The following is a 22,324-nucleotide window of genomic DNA, read 5'->3' as shown; positions in this document are numbered from 1 at the left end:
GCAGAGCGGATTAGATCTCGTTATTTTGGAAGATTACTGAAGGTCATTGAGCACAGCGCAGTGTGTGGAGAACAAGGGGGGGTATATAGGGGTGTAGCGCCTGAGAGAAGACGGAAAAGGGGAGTTTAGTGCTGTGGCTGGTACTAACACCGCACCCTGCACGTATTACCTGTGGAGCCGTCTGGTTAGGGGGATGGAGGAATACAATAGAATAACACCAGCACCTTGTTACAAGTTATTAGAGATGAGACAATTTTCATTTTCCCTCCTTGCCTTTTAGTGTACTCCAGCATTTACCTTATCCACAGGACAAGGAATAGGTGTCTGATGGTGGGGGGGTCTGACCACTGGGACCCCCAGCTCTCCCTACTACATAGAGCAATAGACCGCACATACTCCTTGCACTGTCTATGGGAGCGCAGGAGTAAGGCTGGGTTCACACTACAATTTTCAAATATGGTAACCGTATATGATTTTCCGCAAAAAAATGTATACGACAGTATCCGAAAACGTATGCATAGAGCATGCATTGTAAACCGTATTCCAAATGTTGTGTACGGTTGCATCCGTTTTGCCTCGGATACGGTTTTGCCGATTTTTCAACCGTAGGCAAAAACGCTGTTGACCACGTTTTGCCTCCGGTTGGAAAACCGTATGCGAACCGTATGCGGTTCTTTTAACATTGTTGTCTATGAGAACCGTACACAGAATTTCAGAATACGGTTGCACACGGTTTTTCTAATCCGTTTTTTGGAGTTGACACATGCGCAGAAGGAATTTCAATAGAACAATAGTAACTTTATTAAATTGCTTGAAAACTAATTCCAACAAAATAGCAAAAACGGATGCAAACGGATAGAATCGTACATACGTTTTGGAACCGTATACGGGGAAAAACCCGTATTTGGAGTCATACGGTTGTATACGATTGCATAATTCAAAAAAGCGCAAAGGAGTCATTTAATTAAAGTATAAAATATATGTAATTTTATTGATAAATATTAAAAACATGCAATTCATAAAAGATGAGGGGGGAAAAACTACAACCACTGGGGGAGGTTGAACAAAAAGGGGCGACACTACCTGCTTGTGCATCAATTCATAACAATAAATAATGTGTATGACTGGTAAACAGATTTAAAGTGCATGATAGGGGCTTGCAACAGCTTCCATAAGGTGCATTAACATGAATAAATACCAGCATACATACCAAAGTACAGATGTGGGAGTGTAATAGCAAAACCAAGCAGGAGTGACGCCACCCCAACGATCGTTTCAGTGATACCTTCGTCCTGGGGGTGGCCGATGTATACGATTGCATACGGTTTTTGCCATACTTTTTTTAGCGGACAACCGTATACGGTAACCGTATTTGAAAAACGTAGTGTGAACCCAGCCTAAGGGTGGGTTCACACCACGTTTTTCAAGTACATTTCCCATATACTTTTTCATTATTGAAAACGTATGGAACCGTATACATAGACAAATAATTGAAAACCGTATGCATCCAGTTGCGGACGGTTTGCTTGCAATACGGTTTTCTCCCGTACTCAAAACCATAGTTGACCATGGTTTTGTCTCCGGTTTAAAAACCGTACTGCAGGTAGAAAAGGATCCTGGCACTCCCCCCCCCCCCCCCCCCAGTGTGCCGGGATCCTTTTCTACCTACATTGGACACCCTATCCCTGGCACCCACACAGATCTACAGTGCCAATCTAAATATTTTGTGGATTAAAACCGTACTGCAACCGCATACTTTTTTTTTAAACATGGATGTCAATGGGAAACGCACATGTATACGGTTCCATACGGGAAACCGTATACGGTTTTTACTTTGCACATGCGCATTTGCATCCTAAAGTCCCCACTAGAGATGAGCGAACTTGCAGTAAATTCGATTCGTCACAAACTTCTCGGCTCGGCAGTTGATGACTTATCCTGCATAAATTAGTTCAGCTTTCAGGTGCTCCGGTGGGCTGGAAAAGGTGGATACAGTCCTAGGAAAGAGTCTCCTAGGACTATATCAACCTTTTCCAGCCCACGGAAGCACCTGAAAGCTGAACTAATTTATGCAGGAAAAGTCATCAACTGCCGAGCCGAGAAGTTCATGACGAATCGAATTTACTGTAAGTTCTCTCATCTCTAGTCCCCACCCAAAACCCCTCCCATTAAAAATGGACAACATTTTCAAAAAAAATATATATATATTTTTTTAAATAAAAACGGACGGAACTGTATGCACTTTTAAAAACAGTATACAGTTTATAAACACATACGGTTTACTTTTTCCCATTCTGTTCCATCAGTTTTTTTGCCATACGGTTTTCTTTAGAAAAACTGATTGAAAACAGTATGGCAAAAAATGTGATGTGAATCCAGCCTTACCTGAATACAGCACTTGTCTATGGGATGGCAGGGCATACACAATGCATGGAGCAAGTACAGCAGGGGTCCCAGTGCTCTGACCCCCATGACCAAACACCTATCCTGTGGATAAGTTAAAGGGGTACTCCACTGCCGCAGCGTTCTGAACACTCAGTGCGAGCCGCAGTTCCCCCAATTAGCTGAGGAAGTAGAGTACCCCTTGAAATGCTGGAGTACACTAAAAGACAAGAAGGGTCTATTTACACATACAGGCCTACATTTATCATTGTCTGCAGACTGTTTTTTTGTGTCTAGAAAAGGCGCAAGCAGGGTTTTTTGTACCTTTTGGTTTACACATTTCTGCAGATTTTGAGTTGCAATCCACTGATTTTGGCAATACACATGATATGGATGGGTTTTATGAACTGCACCTTTTTGTGAAAAGGCGCACAGCCACTGAAAAGTCTCAAACTACACCAGCTCAGACTTAGGCTGGGTTCACATCACGTTTTTCCCCATATGGGAGCGCATACGGCAGGGGAGAGCTAAAAACCTGCGCTCATGTATCCTGCTGTATGCGGTCCCGTATGTAATTCATTTCAATGAGCCAACCGGAATGAACCGGCCGCCTCATTTTCCCACATATGCTGTTTTCTACCGGACCTAAAACCGTAGTCCACCATGGTTTCAGGTCCGGTAGAAAAATGCTTCACTTACATCTACAATGATAAATGCCGGCCATAGTATCAAGATGTAGATTTCAATGTAAACTAAATTACTTCAACTCCTGAGCATCAAGTATGGGCAGGCTACAGTACATGTGAATACACCCTAAGGGTACGTTCACATGAGCGGATCCACAGCTTACTTTACGCTGCGGATCCGCCGCTGAAGGAGCCTCTGTATTCTGCCTTCACATGTGCCTGCTCGTAGCGGCAATACGCCGCTACGTGCAGACACACTGAAACGATGTGCGAGTCGCTACGCATGCGAGGTGTACTCGCACACGTCGCGGCTGCTCCCGCTGCTCAATGAGCCAGGCTGAGAGCTGCCGCGATACGCGAGTATACTGTGCGAGCGGCAACCCGCACATTGCACTGTGTCTGCTCGTAGCGGCGTATTGCCGCTACGGACAGGCACATGTAAAGGCAGAATACAGAGGGTCCTTCAGCAGCGGATCCACTGCGAAAATCAGCTCGTGTGAACATACCCTAAGGGTAGGGTCACACGTGCCTATTTTGCAGCTGGTTTTGTTACCCATAGACTTCTATTGGTAGAAAAAAAAATGCACCAGCAAAGTATGGCAAGTGTGACTCTACCCTTAAAGCGCAACTGTTATCAAATCTGGGCCATATAACCTACACACAGCCTTTGGCCTGTGTGCAGATTGTGTATTAGGCAGTGTTTTTACCTTCTGTTTGCCGTCCTTTATTACCCCAGAAACAGTTTTGATGGAAGCAGCACAGTCGGATAAGTGCGAGGTTCGCAATGCCCCGCTGCCGCCATGCCTATCCCCTGAACATCCCCTATCCGACCGCTTAGGATAGGGGCTAAGTTTTTCAGCACTGGACTACTCCTTTAACCCTTTAAGGGCCAAGTCAGTGACGTCAGCTACCTCCCGGCAGCCCCATTTTTAAAGTCAACGCAGGGCCGCAGAAAGGTAATGGGGACATCCTCGTGTCCCAAAAATATGGTGAACTATGGCCGCGTGCCCACAGAGGGGGCTCGGCATGCCACCTGGGGCACACATGCCATAGGTTCACCATCACTGATCTATAGCAATCATTTGATTGCATACTGTTCAGTGCTATGCATAGGGCATAGCGCTGATCAGTATTATCGGTGATCTTCTGCTCTGGTCTGCTCGATCTCAGACCAGAGCAGGAGACGCCGGGAGATGGACAGAGGCAGGTGAGGGGACCTCCGTCCACCATTACAGATGATCGGATCCCTGCGGCAGCGCAACTTATTAAGGCCATCCGTATTACCATGAATTTGGAAGAAAGTAAAGAGCCTTTGTCAGCTGAGGATGCGCTCTATGAGGGTCTAGGTCCTAAGGACAGGCAAACTTTCAGCCTCCATAACAAGGTTAAAGCTCTTATTGATAAGAAATTGAGTCAGCCAGACAAGAATTCCTACCTTACTTGTTAGATCCTCTGCTAGGTCCGCAGCATTATCAAATTCAGCCAGGGGGATGTCACATCCAAATGAAAGCTCAGTGCTATTCCTTGTGCGGGTGACCTACTCTTAGGGCCTCCTTTAGATGATATCCTCCTTAAGGCCTCTGATAAAAAGAAAAGGGTTTCCTGTTCCCCCTAAACAGTTTGATTCATCCCTTAGGGGTAGGCGTTCCTTTTCAGGGGAACCAAAATAAGAAATTTAGAGAGTGTCAGGGAGAGGTAAGGGGTTCCTTTTTAATCCCAATGGAGACTCTCGCCCCAAGGATTCCCAACAACCACACCATCACTCCAGTAAGGGGACACCTGTCCGGATTTGCGGAAGCTTGAAGCTTGGGGGACTATTTCCTCAAGCCCCTGGGTCCTAAATACCATCTACTCGGGACTCCTCCTGGAGTTCAATATACTTCCCTACTGGAGTGATGACCGATTCGCTGAAACGTGAAATTCGGCAATGTGTCTAGAGGTCAAGTCCCTCTTGCAAAAGAGGGTTCTTGTTCCAGTTCCCCAATCAGAAGAAAAGCAGGGATTTTACTCTCCCCTCTTTCTAGTGGAAAAAAAACCCTCAGTTCCCTATGTGGGCTATAACATTGAAAAAAAAAAAAAAAGTGAAATGATCTTTATTAACCCTTTCCCCAATAAAAGTTTGAATCACCCCCGTTTTCCAATTTAACCCCTTAAGGACTCAGCCCATTTTGGCCTAAAGGACTCAGACAATTTAAATTTTTACATTTTCATTTTTTCCTCCTCGCCTTCTAAAAATCATAACTCTTTTATATTTTCATCCACAGACTAGTATGAGGGCTTATTTTTTGCTCGACCAGTTGTCCTTTGTAATGACATCACTCATTATATCATAAAATGTATGGCGCAACCAAAAACACTATTTTTGTGGGGAAATTAAAACGAAAAACGCAATTTTGCTAATTTTGGAAGGTTTCGTTTTCACGCCGTACAATTTATGGTAAAAATGACATGTGTTCTTTATTCTGAGGGTCAATACGATTAAAATGATACCAATTATTATATACTTTTATATTATTGTTGGGCTTAAAAAAAATCACAAACTTTTTTACCAAATTAGTACGTTTATAATCTGATGACTGTACTTTTTTTTGATACCACATTTGCATATAAAAAACTTAATACATTTTTTATAATTTTTTTTTTTTTTATAAAATGTATTAAAAAAGTAGGAATTTTGGACTTTTTTTTTTCCGTTCACGCCGTTCACCGTACGGGATCATTAACATTTTATTTTAATAGTTCGGACATTTACGCACGCGGCGATACCAAATATGTCTATAAAAAATGTTTTTACGCTTTTTGGGGGTAAAATAGGAAAAAACGGACGTTTTACTTTTTTATTGGGGGAGGGGATTTTTCACTTTTTTTTTACTTTTACATTTTTTTTTACACTTGAATAGTCCCCATAGGGGACTATTCATAGCAATACCATGATTGCTAATACTGATCTGTTCTATGTATAGGACATAGAACAGATCAGTAGTATCGGTCATCTCCTGCTCTGGTCTGCTCGATCACAGACCAGAGCAGGAGATGCCGGGAGCCGGACGGGGGAAGGAGAGGGGACCTCCGTCCGGCGTTATGAATGATCGGATCCCTGCAGCAGCGCTGCGGGCGATCCGATCATTCATTCAAATCGCACACTGCCGCAGATGCCGGGATCTGTATTGATCCCGGCACCTGAGGGGTTAATGGCGGACGCCCGCGAGATCGATCAGCAGCCGGGATCAGCCGCGCATGACACGGGCATCGCTCCGATGCCCGCGGTTATGCACAGGACGTAAATGTACGTCCTGGTGCGTTAAGTACCACCTCACCAGGACGTACATTTACGTCCTGCGTCCTTAAGGGGATAAAAAAAACTGTGCAAATAGAAACAAACATGTGGTATCGCCGCGTGCGGAAATTTCCGAATTATAAAAATATATTGTTAATTAAACCGCATGGTCAATGGCGTACGTGCAAAAAAAATTCCAAAATCCCAAATAGTGCATTTTTGGTCACATTTTATATCATGAAAAAATTAATAAAAAGTGATCAAAAAGTCTGATCAATACATAAATGGTACCGCTTGGCGCAAAAAAAATTAGCCCTCATACCGCCCCATACTCAGAAACAAAGTTATACGGGTCAAAATATGACAATTTTAAACGTATACATTTCCTGAATGTAGTTATGATTTTTTACCAGAAGTACGACAAAATCAAACCTATATAAGTAGGGTATCATTTTAACCGTATGGACCTACAGAATAAAGATATGGTGTCATTTTTACAAAAAAAATTTCTGCATAGAAACGGAAGCCCCCAAAAGTTAAAAAACTGCATTTTTCTTCAATTTTGTTGCACAATAATTTTTTTTTCCGTTTCGCTGTAGATTTACAGGTTGCACCGGGAAACAGTTGCCGATCTACGTTTCGGTCGCAAGGTTCTTCAGGCTGCTGTCCACCCCCTAGTTGATTCTATTCTAGTCTCCAGGGGTGCTGACATGGGTGATAGGGTAAATATGGATTACTTACCGGCAATCTGTTTTTCGAGAACCCATGACAGCACCCCACATATATCCCTCCCTTTATTTTTTTGGTGCATTTTGTATTTTATTTTCTCTGTGCATGTTGTTCTACCTCTTGCTCTGTAGGAGTACTTAATAATTGAACTGAGGGTGGAGAGGAAGGAGGTCCAAATTTATATCCAGGTTTCCTGTCCCACGGTGGGAGGTCCTCTCCAGGGGTGCTGTCATGGGTTCTTGAAAAACAGATTATCGGTAAGTAATCCATATTTCCGTGTCCACACAATGAAAGAACATGTTCATTCTTTAGGCAGAGTCTGTACGGAATGCATAGCCGTCTATGAGACGCCACATTCCTGTGCAGTCCTAGCGCCGGCTGATTATGCTAGCGCCCCACAGTATCCAGAATGTCCGCACAGAGCACATAGCCTACCTCTCATTTTCTGTATAAAGGGGCTGTATAAGGGCTCATTTTTATTGTGCCATCATTTGTAGTTTTTATTGTTACCACTTTTGCGTAGGTGTAATATTTTGATTACTTTTTATTTCATTTTTCTGGCATGTGATGTGGCCAAGAAGCAGCAATTTTTGACTTTTTTTTTAGGTTTACGTCGTTCACCGTACAGGATCATTAACATTATATTGTCATAGTTGTATTTTCATACATTTAAGCATGCGCAGACACCAAATATGTTTATAAATTTTTTAACATTTTTTATTTTTTATTGGGGCTTAGAGGGGCTTTTTCACTTTATTTTCCAACATTTATTTTACACTTTTTATGTCCCCATGGGGAACTATTACTGTAACAATCATTAGATTGCTAATACTATTCAGTGCTAGGCATAGCACTGATCACTATTACTGCGATCTACTTCTCTGGTCTTCTGGAAGGCAGACCAAAAAAGATGATGCTGGAAGGATGGACGGAGACAGGTGAGGGGACCTACGTCCGCGATCTTGGCTGATTTGTTCCCTGTTTTTCCCCCGTTTTTTTCTGGGCTGGTGTAGATTTGCTGTATTTTTGAGGGTTGTGCAAGTTTTTATGCAAAAGCCCCATTCAATAAATTTGTTACCATTGCAAAGTGGTAAATCACTAATCACTCCACAAAATAGTTTAACCTCTGGATCTCATGAATTGTGGCACAAATCTATGCTTAGGTGCAGCTGTAACAATCAACGGGGGAAGATTTATCAAAACCTGTGGAGAGACAAAGTTGCCCATAGCAACCAATCAGATTGCTTCTTTTATTCTTAACAAGGCCTTTGAGAAATGAAAGAAACAAGCTTATTGGCAAAATAAAAGCTCAACTTCAAATGATAAACGTCCCTCTAAAGTATGTTCTCTCTCCCGTATTGGTTTTCTCCTCTCAGTAAAATGGTGAAATCAGAATATCTCATGAAAATGACTAAGTTTATAAAAATTTACATTTTTGCAATTTTCAATTTTTTCATTTTTACATTTTTTTCAAGAAAAAAACCCTCCCCCCCATGGCTTCAAAATTCCCAGAAAGCTTACATTTCTAGGTGTGACGCACCTCACAAGTTCTTACTGTGCGTCATAAATATATTCCATAATTCTGAGACAAAGTAGTACTGCCCACATAATCGAGTCCACAGGCCATGCATGTACAAACCATGTGATCTACATAACATGCAGGATTATTCAGGATATATATATTATTTTTTCAGGGACTATTATAAGCAAATCACCCAAAGGGGGTTAACAGCATGTCAGGTCTGTAGGTTATTTAATAAGTCATTTTTATATCACTGTATTCAAAGAGCCATAACTTTTTTTTTTCAAGTTTTTTTTTTTTTTTTTGCATAAAGTGTAGTATTTTTCTAAACCATTATTTTGGTATATCAGTTATTGGTCGTTTAGGGGTTACCAACCATTCATCATAAACATGTAGACAATGTATGGCAATGCAGCTCAGGTTAAGAAGCAGCACACAATACATGATTACAAATGCCATACATAGCATTAGAGTAGAACAAACAGTACAGGTGTCCCAACAATATACATCATACCACACGCTACATAAACATTCACACACACAACATAAACAAGTAAAAAAAAAAAATAAAACATTATAGACCATGATAGGGGTGGGAAAGAAGTGTGTAGGGAGGGGAAATCACAGGCCTGAAGGTTTAATGAAAGACAAAATACACAGTGGGGAGAGGGTGTTAAGGTGCTCATATACTTTCAATAGCTGTCTGTCTATCTTTCCCCACATACACGGGAAAGGTAAGCTCTGCCAAGTGTTCATTTGTTCTGAAGGAAAAGAGTAGAGGTAAATTGCTGCCAGACTCCTAACAGCAGCGTTCCTTTCTGAGAACAAAATGATGGGGCAGTTGAAATCCAACATGCCCGATTCTTCTCTCCTCTGACGGGGGAGAATCAGGAAGCTTTTGAAAACCGTTATTCAGCAACAACGGATCATGAATTAATGGATCAAATAACTGATTACAACGGATGGTCCAATTCCGTTATTTTAATGGACATTCTGTTAAAATAAGGGACATTGGCCATCTGTTATTCTCCGTTATAGTCTGCTTATTTTAACCCCTTTTTGACTTCCTGGTTGATAGGCTTTACTGAGCATGCTCAGTAGCAATAACTATTCATAATGAAATATAAAAATACTGGACAATAACGGATGTCATTTGTGAACATCTGTCACCCATAGACTTCAATGTTAAAATTTTAACGTCCGTTATTCCACCGTTATTTTTGATGGGACAAAAATTTGTGCATGCAGCGTTATTTGCCCCCTCAAAAATAACAGATATTAGTCATAACAGGCTATAACTTATGATGAAGGTAAAAAAAATCCCATTGAAATGAATGGGATTCTTTGATGGCCGTTTTATAGACTTTGTGACCGAAGATCATGACAGGAGATTTTGCAGGAACATGACAGTAGTGTGAAAGTGCCTTAGAAAGCTTACATGTCCTGTGAAAATCTGCGGGTTTTGACCATTTTCGACTAATGTGTATAGGGATCCTTAAAGGGGTTATGCGGTGGGAGTTTTTTCATTTTTAAAATAAAGCTTATACTACAGTACTTCCCTCCAGTTTCCTGCTCCAGTTCCAGCTGCGATCCTGGCTGGAGAAATGTTGGGGCCCAGTGTGATATATTGTCGCTTAGCCAATCACTGGCCGAGACAGGACATCTCTGCGGCCAGCGACCATATGACACACTGGGCTTCAGTCATGCTGCAGCTCAGGAAGAGGATTACAGAAGGGAACTGGAGCAGGACACTGGTGGCACCGCTGAGGCACCATGGGCATTATTCTGAACACTCCCCAAACCCCCCCTCCCCCACACACACACGCTGGCTAACTGCTTTAAAAAGGGTTGTCTCAAATCAAAGTTGGTTAAGTCAGATATGTAAAGTGAGTAAAATAACTTACAACCCTATACTTTTCTTCTCTTCACTGGATCTGATCACTTACTGGTTTCCTCTTTAAACGGTGGTTGTGCTGTTGCCATGTAATGTTTGCATGTGCAGTGGAAACTAAAGGTAGGGTGGCAACAGCTGGAGGCACACTATGGGGGAGATTTATCAAAACCTGTCCAGGGGAAAGTTGCCCAGTTGCCCATGGCAACTAGAGATAAGCGAAGTTACAGGACTTCGATTCTGCATGAACCTCGTGGCTCAGCAATTGCTGACTTTAGCCTTCATAAATTAGTTCAGCTTTCAGATGCTCCGGTGGGCTGGAGACTCTCCTAGGACTGTATCCACCTTTTCCAGCCCATCGGAGCACCTGAAAGCTGAACGAATTTATGAAGGCTAAAGTCAGCAACTGCTGAGCCACGAGGTTCATGCAGATTCGAAGAACTGTAACTTCGCTCATATCTAATGGCAACCAATCAGTTATTTTTCAGATGCCTTTTCAAAAATGAAAGAAGCGATCTGATTGGTTGCTATGGGCAACTCAGCAACTTTTCCTCTGGACAGGTTTTGATAAATGACCCATATGGGTGAGTTCACCAGCAGATCCACAGTGTAAAACACGGAGATGTACTTGAACTGAACATGTGTGACCACCTTAGTGGGTATCAAAACAAAGCAGGTACATGGGGGATTAGGAAGTATAAGTCTCTCAAAAGTACGTTTTTAGAAATGCTTGTACATATACATTACAACTATGGCTTCATTCACTTTAACCCCTTAAGGGCACAGCCCATTATGACCTTAAGGACCAGAGCACTTCTTGCACATCTGACCTCTGTCACTTTAAAGGGGTTATCCACCATAAGGTGATTTTAGTACTTACCTGCCAGACAGTAATGGACATGCTTAGGAAGGATCTGCGCTTGTCTTGGGGCTAAATGGCTATGTTGTGAGATTACCATAACACTGTGTCTAGCTTTTTGTGAACTGGTATTTCCCGTTTGAGTTTCCTTCTTAGCCTACTAATCTCATAATTTTATTTTCCTCCCTCCCACACATCAGCTACCCCACCCATTGAAACATAAATGAGCTGCATCCATTCAAAAGACCTGTCGTTTTCAATCAGGGTGCCTACAGCTGTTGCATTAGCTGAAGATTAATCTCTCTCCCACCAAGTGATCGCTTAGACATTTTGTATGCTGTTAAAAATAAATATTGTGGTGAAAATCACATAAGAATTGTGAGAAAAATGTCACACACCGAAACAGACACTAGATTATGAACTACACTAACTTTACAGCCCCTGTAGTACAGTCAAATAAAAAAAAAATTCCTGGAATACCCCTTTAAGCATTAACTCAGATGCTTTTCCTAATCATTCTGATTCAGAGACTGTTTTTTCGTTACATATTCTACTTTAACATAGTGGTAAATTATCATCGATACTTGCATCATTTCTTGGTAAAAAATTCCAAAATGTTATGAAAAATTAGAAAATGTTGCATTTTTCTAACTTTGAAGCTCTCTGCTTATAAGGAAGATAAGACATTCCAAATAAATTCTATATTGATTCACATATGCAATATGTCTACGTTATGTTTGCATCATAAAGTTGACATGTTTTTACTTTTGGAAGACATCAGAGGGCTTCAAAGTTCAGCAGCAATTTTTCAATTTTTCATAAAATTTTCAAAATCTGAATTTTTCAGGAACCAGTTCAGTTTTGAAGTGAATTTGAGAGGCATTTGTATTAGAAATACCACATAAATGACCCCATTATAAAAACTGCACCCCTCAAAGTATTCAAAATGACATTAAAAAGTTGGTTAACTTCTCTGGTGTCTGGTATGATTCTCTGGTGTCTGGTATTGTGCCAAGGGACTGGCGCAAGGCTAATGTGGTACCAATCTTCAAGATGGGCTCTAGGTCTTCGCCAGGCAATTATAGACCGGTAAGTCTAACATGCATTGTGGGTAAATTGTTTGAAGGACTTATAAGGGATTACATACAGGAATACATAGGGGATAATAGTATTATAAGTGATAGCCAGCATGGGTTTACTAAGGGTAGAAGTTGTCAAACCAATCTAATTTGCTTTTATGAAGAGGTGAGTAGAAGCCTTGACAGAGGAATGGCTGTGGATATAGTGTTTCTGGATTTTGCTAAAGCATTTGATACTGTCCCTCACAGACGTCTGACAGGTAAGTTAAGGTCTTGGAAACTTTAGTTTGTAACTGGATTGAACACTGGCTCATGGATCGTACCCAGAGAGTGGTGGTCAATGATTCGTACTCTGATTGGTCCCCGGTTATTAGTGGTGTACCCCAAGGTTCTGTACTGGGCCCGCTGTTTAATTTATTTATCAATGATATAGAGGATGGCATTAACAGCTCTGTTTCTATCTTTGCAGATGACACCAAGCTTTGTAGCACGGTACAGTCTATAGAGGATGTGCATAAGTTACAAGATGACTTGGATAGACTAAGTGTCTGGGCATCCACTTGGCAAATGAGGTTCAATGTGGATAAATGTAAAGTTATGCATCTGGGTACTAATAACATGCATGCGTCTTAGGGGGGATTAAACTGGCAGTGTCACTGGTAGAGGAGGATCTGGGTGTACTTGTAGATCACAGACTACAGAATAGCATGCAATGTCAGGCTGCTGCTTCCAAAGCCGGCAGGATATTGTCATGTATAAAAAGAGGCGTGGACTCTAGGGACAGGGACATAATACTCCCCCTTTATAAAGCATTGGTACGGCCTCACCTGGAATATGCTGTTCAGTTTTGGTCGCCTGTTCATAAAAGGGACACTGAGGAGTTGGAAAGGGTGCAGAGACGCGCGACTAAACTAATATGGGGCATGGAACATCTTAGCTACAAGGAACGATTAAAGGAGTTACAATTGTTTAGTCTTGAGAAGAGACGTTTAAGGGGGGATATGATAAACGTATATAAGTATATAAATGGCCCATACAAAAAATATGGAGAAAAACAGTTCCAGGTTAAAAACACATGGCACACTATTTGGGAAACAACACCCCTCAAGGAATATAAAAAAGGTACACAGTGAGCCATTACACCCCACAGGTGTTTGACAAATTTCCACTAAATTTGGACATGAAAATGAAAAATTAGATTTTTTTCACTAAAATGCTAGTGTTACCCCACATTTTTCACAAGGGGTAATAGGAGAAAAAGCCTCCCAAAATTTGTAACCCCAGGAAATACCCCATAAGTGGATGTAAAGTGCTCTGCAGGCTAACTACAATGCTCAGAAGAAAAGGAGCGCCATTGAGCTTTTAGAGAGAGAATTTGTTTGGAATAAAATTTGGGGGCCATGTGCGTTTACAAAGCCCCCATGATGCCAGAACAGTGGACCCCCCCACATGTGACCCCATTTTGGAAACTACACCCCTCACAGAATTTAATAAGGGTTACAGTGAGCATTTACACCCCACTGGCGTTTGACAAATCTTTGGAACATTGGGCTGTACAAATGAAAAATAAAATTTTCACGGACCACTGTTCCAAAAATCTCTCAGACACCTGTGGGGTGTAAATGCTCACTACACCCCTTGTTACATTCCGTGAAGGGTGTAGTTTCCAAAATGGGGTCACATATGAGGGGGTCCACTGTTCTGGCACCATGGGTAGCTTTGTAAACACACCCGGGAATTATAGACTTGTTAGTTTAACCTCCGTTGTATGTAAATTGTTTGAGGGTTTTCTAAGAGATGCTATTTTGGAATATCTTTATAAAAATAAATGTATGACCCCATATCAGCATGGCTTTATGAGGGATTGGTCCTGTCAAACTAACCTGATCAGCTTTTATGAGGAGGTGAGCTCCAGACTGGACCAGGGGGAATGGATGTCCTATATCTGGATTTTTCCAAAGCATTTGATACCGTTCCACTTAAAAGGTTGGTGCACAAAATGAGAGGGATTGGGCTGGGGGAGAATGTGTGCAAGTGGGTAAGTAACTGGCTCAGTGATAGGAAACAGAGGGTGGTTATTAATGGTACTTATTCTGATTGGGTGACTGTTACTAGTGGGGTACCACAGGGGTCAGTCTTGGTTCCTGTTCTATTTAATATATTCATTAATGACCTTGTAGAGGGGTTGAATAGTAAAGTAGCAATCTTTGCAGATGATACTAAACTCTGTAAAGCGGTAAACACTATAGAGGACAGTGCACTGTTACAAATGGATCTGGATAGGTTGGAAGTTTGGGCTGGGAAGTTCAACACTGATTAATGTAAGGTAATGCACATGGGGAAGAAAAATTCGGGCTGGGTTTATGTATTAAATGGGAGAACACTTGGGACGACTGACATGGAAAAGGATTTGGGAGTCTTAGTTAATAGTAAATTTAGCTGTAGAGACCAGTGTCTGGCAGCTGCTGCCAAGGCAAATAAAATCATGGGGTTCATCAATAGGGGCATAGATGCCCACGACAAGGAAATAATTCTACTGCTGTACAAATCACTAGTCAGACTACACATAGAATACTGTGTACAGTACTGGCACCAGTGTACAAGAAAGATATAGTGGAGCTGGAGAGGGTTCAAATATGGGCAACCAGGGTAATACGGGGAATGGGAGGACTACAGTACCCAGAAAAATTATCAGAATTAGGATTATTTAGTTTAGAAAAAAGAAGGCTTAGGGACGACCTAATAACTATGTATAAATATATCAGGGGGCAGTACAGAGATCTCTCACATGATCTATTCATACCCACGACTGTATCTATAACAAGGGGGCATCCTCTACGTCTAGAGGAAAGAAGGTTTCTACACCAGCACAGATGGGGGTTCTTTACTGTAAGAGCAGTGAGACTGTGGAAATCTCTGCCAGAGGAGGTGGTCATGGTGAACTCTGTAATAGAGTTAAAAAAGGGGCTGGATGAATTTTTGGAGAATAATAACATCACCGGTTATGTACACTAGATTTATAGGGACAGAATGTTGATCCAGGGATTTATTCTGACTGCCATATTTGGAGTCAGGAAGGAATTTTTACCTCTAGTATGAGGGTTTTTTGCCTTCCTCTGGATCAACTCAACTCAGTAGGGACTTATTAGGGGTATAGGTTGAACTTGATGGACTCTGGTCTTTTTTCAACCTTATGAACTATGTTACTATGTTACATGGCCTTTGATTTCAGACACATTCTCTCTCTAAAAGCAAAGTGGCGCTCTCTCTCTTCTGAGTCCTGTAGTGCACCCGCAGAGCACTTTACATCCACATATGGGGTATTTCCTTACTCCGAACAAATGGGGTTACACATTTTGGGGGGGCTTTTTTTTTTTTTTTTACTATTTCCCTTGTGAAAATGAAAAATTTAGCGTAACACCAGCATTTTAGTAAATAATATATATATTTTTAATTTTCACATACAACTTAAACGAAAATTGGTCAAACATCTGTACGGTGTTAAGGCTCACTATACCCTTTATGTTCCGTGAGGGGTGTAGTTTCCAAAATGGGGTCACGTGTGTATTTTTTTTGCGTTTAAGTCAGAACTGCTGTAAAATCAGTCATCCCTTAGCAAATCACCAATTTAGGCCTCAAATGAACATGGTGCGCTCTCACTCCTGAGCCATGTTGTGCGCCCGCAGAGCATTTTACGTCCACATGAGGTATTTTCGTACTTAGGAGAAATGACGTTACAAATGTTAGGGGTCTTTGAAAATGAATATGGGGCTACACTAGCATGTTAGTGTAAAAAATTACATTTTTTACAACAACATGCTGGTGTAGACCCCAACTTTACCGTTTGATAAGGGGTAAAAGGAGAAAAAGCCCCTCAAAATTTGTAACACAATTTCTCCCAAGTACGAAAATACCCCATATGCGGCCCTAAACTGTTGCCTTGAAATAAGTCAGGGCTCTGAAGTGAGGGACGAACCCGGATTTAAGCATTACACTTGCCTCCGATACAAAAAAAAAAAAAAAACCAGCAGTGTTTCCTAAACAGGGTGCCTCCAGCTGTTTCAAAACTCCCAGCATGCCTGGACAGTCCATGGCTGTCTGTCAATAACGGGAGTTGTTGTTTTGCAACAGCTGGAGGCTCCGTTTTGGAAACAGTGAAGTATGCAAAGTTTTTCATTTTTATTGGGGGGGGGGGGGGGGGGGGTGTAAATGTAGGGTTCTACTTTTTATTTTGTGTAGTAGTTTGAGCTGCGGCGGTAAATTTGCAGCATCTCAAACTTGCAGAGGCAAACTCACTGTAAACCCCCACCCATGTGAATGTACCCCATACATTCACATAGGGGAGGGTGGTGTAAACCTCCAGCTGTTGCAAAACTACGACTCTCAGCATGCCCTTTGGCTGTCCGTGCATTGGAGTTGTAGTTCTGGAACAGCTGGAGGCACCCGCTTCTTTCCCCCTGCCTTTCCTGGGGTCTAGAGCCCTGCTGCCGCCGCTTCTCTCCCCCTCGGAGACAGACAGGGGGAGAGAAGGGGCAGCGGCACCCATTGCCGGTGCCGCTGCCCCGTTGCCTCCCCCATCCCCGGTTGTATAATTACCTGTTGCCGGGGTCGGGTCCGCGCTGCTTCGGGCCTCCGGTGTGGCGTCCCCTGCGTCGTTGCTATGCGCTGCAAGACACATTGACAAGTGACGTCACTAGTCATTGCGCCGCGCATAGCAACAACGCAGGGGACGCACACCGGAGGCCTGAAGCAGCGTGGAACCGACCCCGGCAACAGGTAATTATACAACCGGGGATGGGGGAGGCAACGGGGCAGCGGCGCCGGCAATGGGTGCCGCTGCCCCTCCTCTCCCCCTGTCTGTCGGCGACGCTGCCCCATTGCCGGCAACGCTACTCTCCCCCTGGCTATCGGCGCCGGCAATGGGGCAGTGGCACCGATAGCCAGGGGGAGAGAAGGCAGCGGCACCGATAGCCAGGGGGAGAGAAGGGGCAGCGGCACCGATAGCCAGTGGGAGAGAAGGGGCAGCGGCGCCGATAGCCAGTGGGAGAGAAGGGGCAGCGGCGCCGATAGCCAGGGGGAGAGAAGGGGCAGCGGCGCCGATAGCCAGGGGGAGAGAAGGGGCAGCGGTGCCGATAGCTAGGGGGAGAGAAGGGGCAGCGGCGCCGATAGCCAGGGGGAGAGAAGGGGCAGCGGCGCCGATAGCCAGGGGGAGAGAAGGGGCAGCGGCGCCGATAGCCAGGGGGAGAGAAGGGGCAGCGGTGCCGATAGCTAGGGGGAGAGAAGGGGCAGCGGCGCCGATAGCCAGGGGGAGAGAAGCGGCGGCAGCAGGGACCCCAGGACAGGCAGGGGCAGAGAAGCCGGCAGCGCTGGCGGTCTCTGCACCTGAAAAAGCCGCTGCAGTTTAGTGATTTAAAGCGCCCGCTTTAAATCATTGAACTGCAGCGGCTTATCGGCGTATAACACGCAGGTAGACTTTAGGCTAAAAATTTTAGCCTAAAAAATGCGTGTTATATACCATATAAATATGGTAAATCAGTGTTTCACAACCAGTGTGCCTCCAGCTGTTGCAAAACTACAACTTCCAGCATGTACGGTCTATCAGTGCATGCTGGGAGTTGTAGTTTGCAACAGCTGGAGGCACACTGCTTGCAAAACACTGAGTTAGGTAATAAACTGTGTTTCGCAACCAGTGTGCCTTTTAGCTGTTGCAAAACTACAACTCTCAGCATGCACTGACAGCCGAAGGGCATGCTGGCAGTTGTAGTTATGCAACAGCTGGAGGAACACTACTACAACTCTTAGCATGCCCTTTGGCTGTCCGTGCATGCTGAGAGTTATAGGTATGAAACAGCTGGAGGCACACTTTTTCATTAAAAAAAAAAAGGCCTCCAGCTGTTGCCTAACTATAACTTCCAGCATACACAGACAGCCAAAGGGCATGCTGGGAGTTGTAGTTGTGCCTCCAGCTGTTGCAAAACTACAACTCCCAGCATACCCTTTGGCCGTGCATGCTGGGAGTTGCAGCAGGAGGAGCACAGGCCTCACCTCCTCCTGTATCCTGCCACCACCTGAGGGGACACCCGCTGACCTCCACTGAGGTAAGTAATGCCCCGATCACCGCACAGTAGAACAGGGATTGGTCAGTTGTTCCGACCGATCACGTGATCGTGAGGTGGCACACATCTCGGACAGCACCTGCCACCCCTTTTTTTCTTGGTCACCAGAGACCTGATTGACCCAGAATCGCCGGTCTGAACCCCCCCTAGAGGTTTGCGCGGGATGTCTGCTGAATGATTTCAGCAGGCATCATGTTCCCTTCACCTCCTGGTTACCTGCAGTGAATGGAAGCGTCCAGGGCATACAGGAGGCCCTGGGTCCTTAAGTCCCAGGATGCCAGGGTGTACCTGTACGCCCTGTGTACTGGACAGGTTAAAAAGAACTAACCAACCAGAGGACAGGTGTGTGTTGAAGAACTCCACTTTGCTTTTCTAATCCTGGATAACCCCTTAAAATATTTTGATCATTGCCATTTGGACCATCCAAGATAGGACAGGCTCTAAGCAGGCTGTGTATGGTTGATTCTCCCTTCTTAAAATGAGGCAGTTCCTGGTTAGCCATACTACATCCTTAACAGTTCATAAGGCACCAGGCCTCCTGGACTGCTCAAACAGAAGGTATGACTGGTACAATAGGTTGTTTCTGGGTACAGACCTGCAGCTCCCTGAAGATTTGTTCTAGGGGGATAAAATAAAAAATTTGTAGTAATTGCAGTTTATAAAGTTATAGCACCAAGCTGCATCAACACGCCTCCCCCACCCTGATTTCACTGATTGACACACAAGACATCCATGCTGTACACAGAGCCCTGTATATCAGTCATGTAGGGTGAGAGCCTGCCAGGGTTGTCCTGGCAATCCCAGGGGTAAGATGGCGCAGGATATGCTAGAAAGCCTGTAGCTTAGCACCGGTGTCCTAATCTTTGACATCATCTAGGCCACAGGCAGTGTTATACCTTTGGCCACAAGAGGCCAAGTGTGTTTTCTTCAGGATGGGCACACTCTCGGCCTTCAGTGGCTGCAGAAAGAATCTGACTGCAGCCTAGAATTAGGAGCAGAGGGAGTACAAGTACATAATGTGTCCTTTGGGGATTAAAGACAAAAAAAATAAACATTCTAGTGAGTATAATTAGGACTTACTGATAACTCGGTGTCCCCATTCTCTCTGATGATGCAACTGCGCTCCCCACTGGTCCCCCATTCCTGTATGTAGCCAGATGGTTTATCTGTCCATTGGATGCTTGTGGAGGAGAATGTAATGATACGCACCACTGCCTCCTGCTATGCACGCTTCACCTGTTTCTATCTAGTGATCATGGGGTTCCAAACACCCAGACCCCAATCAAAATTTTTGGCATGTCAACAATTTTCTAAAAGTGACAGTAATGTTTTAACTGCAATACAAGATCCATGCACAAGGCCATATACGTGAGGCTTTATGTTTCAATCATTAACTAATCAGAAAAACAATTCAATAAAAGAATGTGCACAATAATAATTTCTCTTATTCACCTGCATTACCAATATTGCTTTTAAATAAGTGCATAGGACCTGGCCTCAATCCATGATGCTCATTACTATGCCTAAGGAGACAAAAAAGCCTCATAGGCTTCCATATCCAATTTATTAGCCAGCACTGGAGTAATGTAAATTAAAAAAGGTATATATTAGGAAAATGAATATTAAAAAAAGTCATAAAAATTTCTCCCTACTATAAGGATAGGTCTCATTAGGACTATAAATTACAGGTGGAAATTGTATGCGGTCAGTTCTCTGTTTTGGCTTACTGAGAGGGAACCAGCTCTATAATTAAGTGATAAAACAACCCCTTTAGGGTAGGGTCACATGTAATGCACCGCCGATGAGCCGACCCTAAAGCAGCCACAATGACTACACTGCCCATGCGCACGGGGACTCGCACTTCCCTTTGTGGCTGCTCGTAGCGACAGATTGCTGCTCTGAGAAGGACACGGGGGAAAACAGCTGGAGGCACACTATTGGGTCGGGTCACTGGCGGAACTGCAGCGTAAAATAAACTGCGGATCCATTATGCGTGACCCTACTCTAAAGGTTTATTTACAGATTGATACCATCTATAAGTAGTAGCCACCTGCTAAAATTCTTAAAAGCAAAATGGGACTTTTAACAACCCTTCCTACTATCACCTGCCAAGATCAAGAATACTTTTAAAAACACAAATACAATAAGTAACACCACTTCCCACGTGAAAATGCAGATTCATTTGCAAGAATGGCCATTTTTGGGGGAATGCAATACTCATTGTTTGGCATTATTCTTAAATATACAAGACAGGAGCCTAAGAAATACTTAACCTTTATTTACAAATATTCACATGTTCAATAATTTCCATGAGGGATTCATAGCCAGAAAATTCACTAAGAGCCTGAATCATCTCATCTAAAAGTTCATCGCCACACAAGAATCCATCAATGTTGTGCACAGACATGCCAATCCGATGGTCTGTAACACGGTCCTGAGGAAAGTTGTATGTTCGAATTTTTTCTGACCTTCCTTTTGTCCCAACCTAAAGAAAGCCATTGACAGTATATGAGAATATACAGCTCAAGCATGCAATGCAAGCATCAGTTAAATAAATGATGCTACCAAAGATTATCTGAGAATTAGCATCACGGGGATTGGCAAACTACTGAATAACCCCAAACTAGTGACTCAAGTCCACTGCATGAGGCAGCAAGACATACTATTCTGCAATGATGGAACCACAATTTAGAAAAAAAAAAACACATCACTGTCAGTTAATGCCAAGATAAGGCTAGGTTCACATTTTTAGCAGTGTTTCTGTTCACACACTGCTTTTTAAGCCATCTCCTACTTTTTGTCTATTTTTTTTCAGCTTAAAAAACAGTGTGTAAACATAGCCTAATATCCATATGACTTGATAGTCTCTGTAATACCATTTTTCGTTTGGAACAACATCTACTGAAACTGGTCCATGTGCTAGAAAATTTGCCCAGGCAGGCGTGTGGCTTTTCCAATTTTTAGTAAGTAGAGTTTCTAGTTCAATATTCTGTTTAACAGATTCACATCACTAGCCACAACTTTGTCATCATTTCATGCTAAAAACCATTTATAAGCCTTTCTGGTCATTTACCTGGATTTTTCTCACATTCTGCCTCTTATTAACCTGCTCTTCTAACTTCATGTTGTATAACTTTGCACGGAGAACTTTCATAGCCGTCTCCTTGTTTTTGATTTGAGACCTTTCTTGCTGGCATTCAGAAACTATGCCTGCAGTGTAAAGAAAGAAAGAAAAATACATGAAAAAAAGGTCCCCTACACAATTACTAGTTCCATAAACAATAAACAGACGCTGGCACTGGTTTCAAAGAGAATCGTGCACAAGCATAAGGCTGCATGCAGCTCGGTACACACGGAAGCCCAATCCCGGTCATGCAGGCGCTCCATCCGTGAAGAGAAAAAAGTAATCACAACATGACAACCCAAAAAGAAGAAACGGAGGTCAACTGAAGAAGTGCCGGGAGCGGCACAAAATAGCTATCATTACCACACTCTCCCTGGAACCCCGTCAGATACAGATGTATATTGCACCTAACAAATAAAGAAGCCAGCACCTGATCATCTGCATGTGAATGCCCCCGTTTCTTCTGTTTGGGTTGACTAGTTCCATAAATCAGATCATTCACAGTAAGCATCAGATGATCAAATCCGAGATATATTTAAAAAGAAAATACCCTAAAATGTTATTAGACTGTTCCACTGGCCAGGATTGGGGCCAAATCCAAACCAGGTCAATTAACCGCTTAGATGCTGCAATCAAAAGCTGTTACCAGATTGCGCTCC

At 43.1% G+C, this 22,324-nt stretch overlaps 1 protein-coding gene across 5 annotated transcripts in view; it reads right to left on the bottom strand.

The window, feature by feature from the left end:
• MTRF1L (mitochondrial translation release factor 1 like) overlaps positions 1-22,324 on the bottom strand; it is a 61,473-nt gene that overhangs the window by 12,530 nt on the left and 26,619 nt on the right. For 2 of the 5 annotated variants that reach the window (XM_056567278.1, XM_056567277.1), the window contains exons 6-7: positions 21,615-21,751; positions 20,815-21,026 (exon numbers count right to left, since the gene is read on the bottom strand). In XM_056567278.1, coding sequence (XP_056423253.1) covers positions 20,817-21,026; positions 21,615-21,751 — 347 coding nt within the window. In that variant the 3' untranslated portion in view covers positions 20,815-20,816. Of the gene's footprint in view, positions 1-10,034; positions 10,222-10,500; positions 10,725-20,814; positions 21,027-21,614; positions 21,752-22,324 lie in introns of those variants that run through there. The other 3 variants (XM_056567276.1, XM_056567273.1, XM_056567275.1) reach the window with 3 other exon arrangements.

The sequence above is a fragment of the Hyla sarda genome, chromosome 3 (genome assembly GCF_029499605.1).
Source record: "Hyla sarda isolate aHylSar1 chromosome 3, aHylSar1.hap1, whole genome shotgun sequence".
Lineage (NCBI taxonomy): Eukaryota > Metazoa > Chordata > Amphibia > Anura > Hylidae > Hyla > Hyla sarda.
The sequence above is the reverse complement of the archived record's forward strand: the minus strand, read 5'-3'. Positions and strand labels throughout refer to the sequence as shown.